Source organism: Egretta garzetta, unplaced genomic scaffold (assembly GCF_000687185.1).
Source record: "Egretta garzetta isolate BGI_Z169 unplaced genomic scaffold, ASM68718v1 scaffold163, whole genome shotgun sequence".
Classification (NCBI taxonomy): domain Eukaryota; kingdom Metazoa; phylum Chordata; class Aves; order Pelecaniformes; family Ardeidae; genus Egretta; species Egretta garzetta.
In genome coordinates this window covers 7205391-7206418 of record NW_009259308.1, presented here as the reverse complement: position 1 = coordinate 7206418, position 1028 = coordinate 7205391, and the positions used below count along the sequence as shown (strand labels likewise).

General features: G+C 53.7%; 1 protein-coding gene across 1 annotated transcript in view; it reads left to right on the top strand.

Annotated features, from left to right (window-relative positions):
• The window catches only part of PRKAA2 (protein kinase AMP-activated catalytic subunit alpha 2), a 47913-nt gene extending 47828 nt beyond the window's left edge, over positions 1 to 85 (top strand). Inside the window, exon 11 of the mRNA XM_035891757.1 lies at positions 3 to 85. Coding sequence (XP_035747650.1) covers positions 3 to 85 — 83 coding nt within the window. The remainder of the gene's footprint in view (positions 1 to 2) is intronic.
• Positions 86 to 1028: the final 943 nt, after the last annotated feature.

Genomic DNA, 1028 nt, shown 5'->3' with positions numbered 1-1028 from the left:
CCCCTCGGTGACGCCACGCCTGGGCAGCCACACCATGGACTTCTTCGAGATGTGCGCCAGCCTGATCATGGCCCTGGCTCGCTGATGGGTGGCATCAAGGCACCGGTCCCTCTGCACACGGTATTGCACTGTGAGGATCTGGTCTGACTTGCCCGTTCCTTGTTTCTTCTGCTTCGTTCCTCCTCTGCCCCTCACCGCTCCATAGTCTGCAACACAGAGCCGATTCCAGACCCAAAACATACATCCCTCTAACAAGGCACTGAGGAAATTAAGAGTAACGTTATTTCACTTGCTATGCCATGGAGAAATGTATCCAATACCCTTTTTTTCCTAGTGAACTGAATGGGAAATGTTGGCATGGCTGTAAAGTAGCAAACGTATCACTGAGTTTTTGGAAAACACCTCCCCCCGGGTCATCCTGAGTTAATGGAGCCATGGCCAAGCTTTCTGCAACATAGGTAGCATGCAGTGAGGCTGATGTTGTATCCCATTTGCTGTGCAGAGCAGGGGCAGGATGGGCTGAGCCAGGTCAGAGGGGTCGACCAGGAGCTACACAAAATGGAGTGGAGGGGTAATGAAGTAGCTCTGTGGCGTTTGCACCCAGGTGCTGGCAGGGCTGCTGGCCTCTGCTAACACTTCCCTCCTAAAACTAGCAGCTGCTTAGACGCTTCTGCACTAGTGCAATATGCCACCCCTCCCCTCGGGTTTTTTTTTGCCTCTTCTAAAGATGAGGAGGGAAGGTGGGATGTGCAAAGGCCCTGTTGCAAACAAGCCATGGGAAAGCCTCCACATGTCAAGTCTTTGCAGAGGAGCGTCCCATAAGATGCTTTCCTCCTCCTGAGAGCCCCGGATGGCACTGACCCCCTCACCACATTCAAACGTGACGGCTGCTTGCCTTTTTTCTAGCCCTTAATCATCACCCCTCCTCGAACCCAATCACCTTCCCCTGCCTCAGCACCAGCTCCAGGGCCTGAATCCCAAGCAGGATTCGGATGAGCCACGACGGAAGGCAGGATGCCAATGAGCCA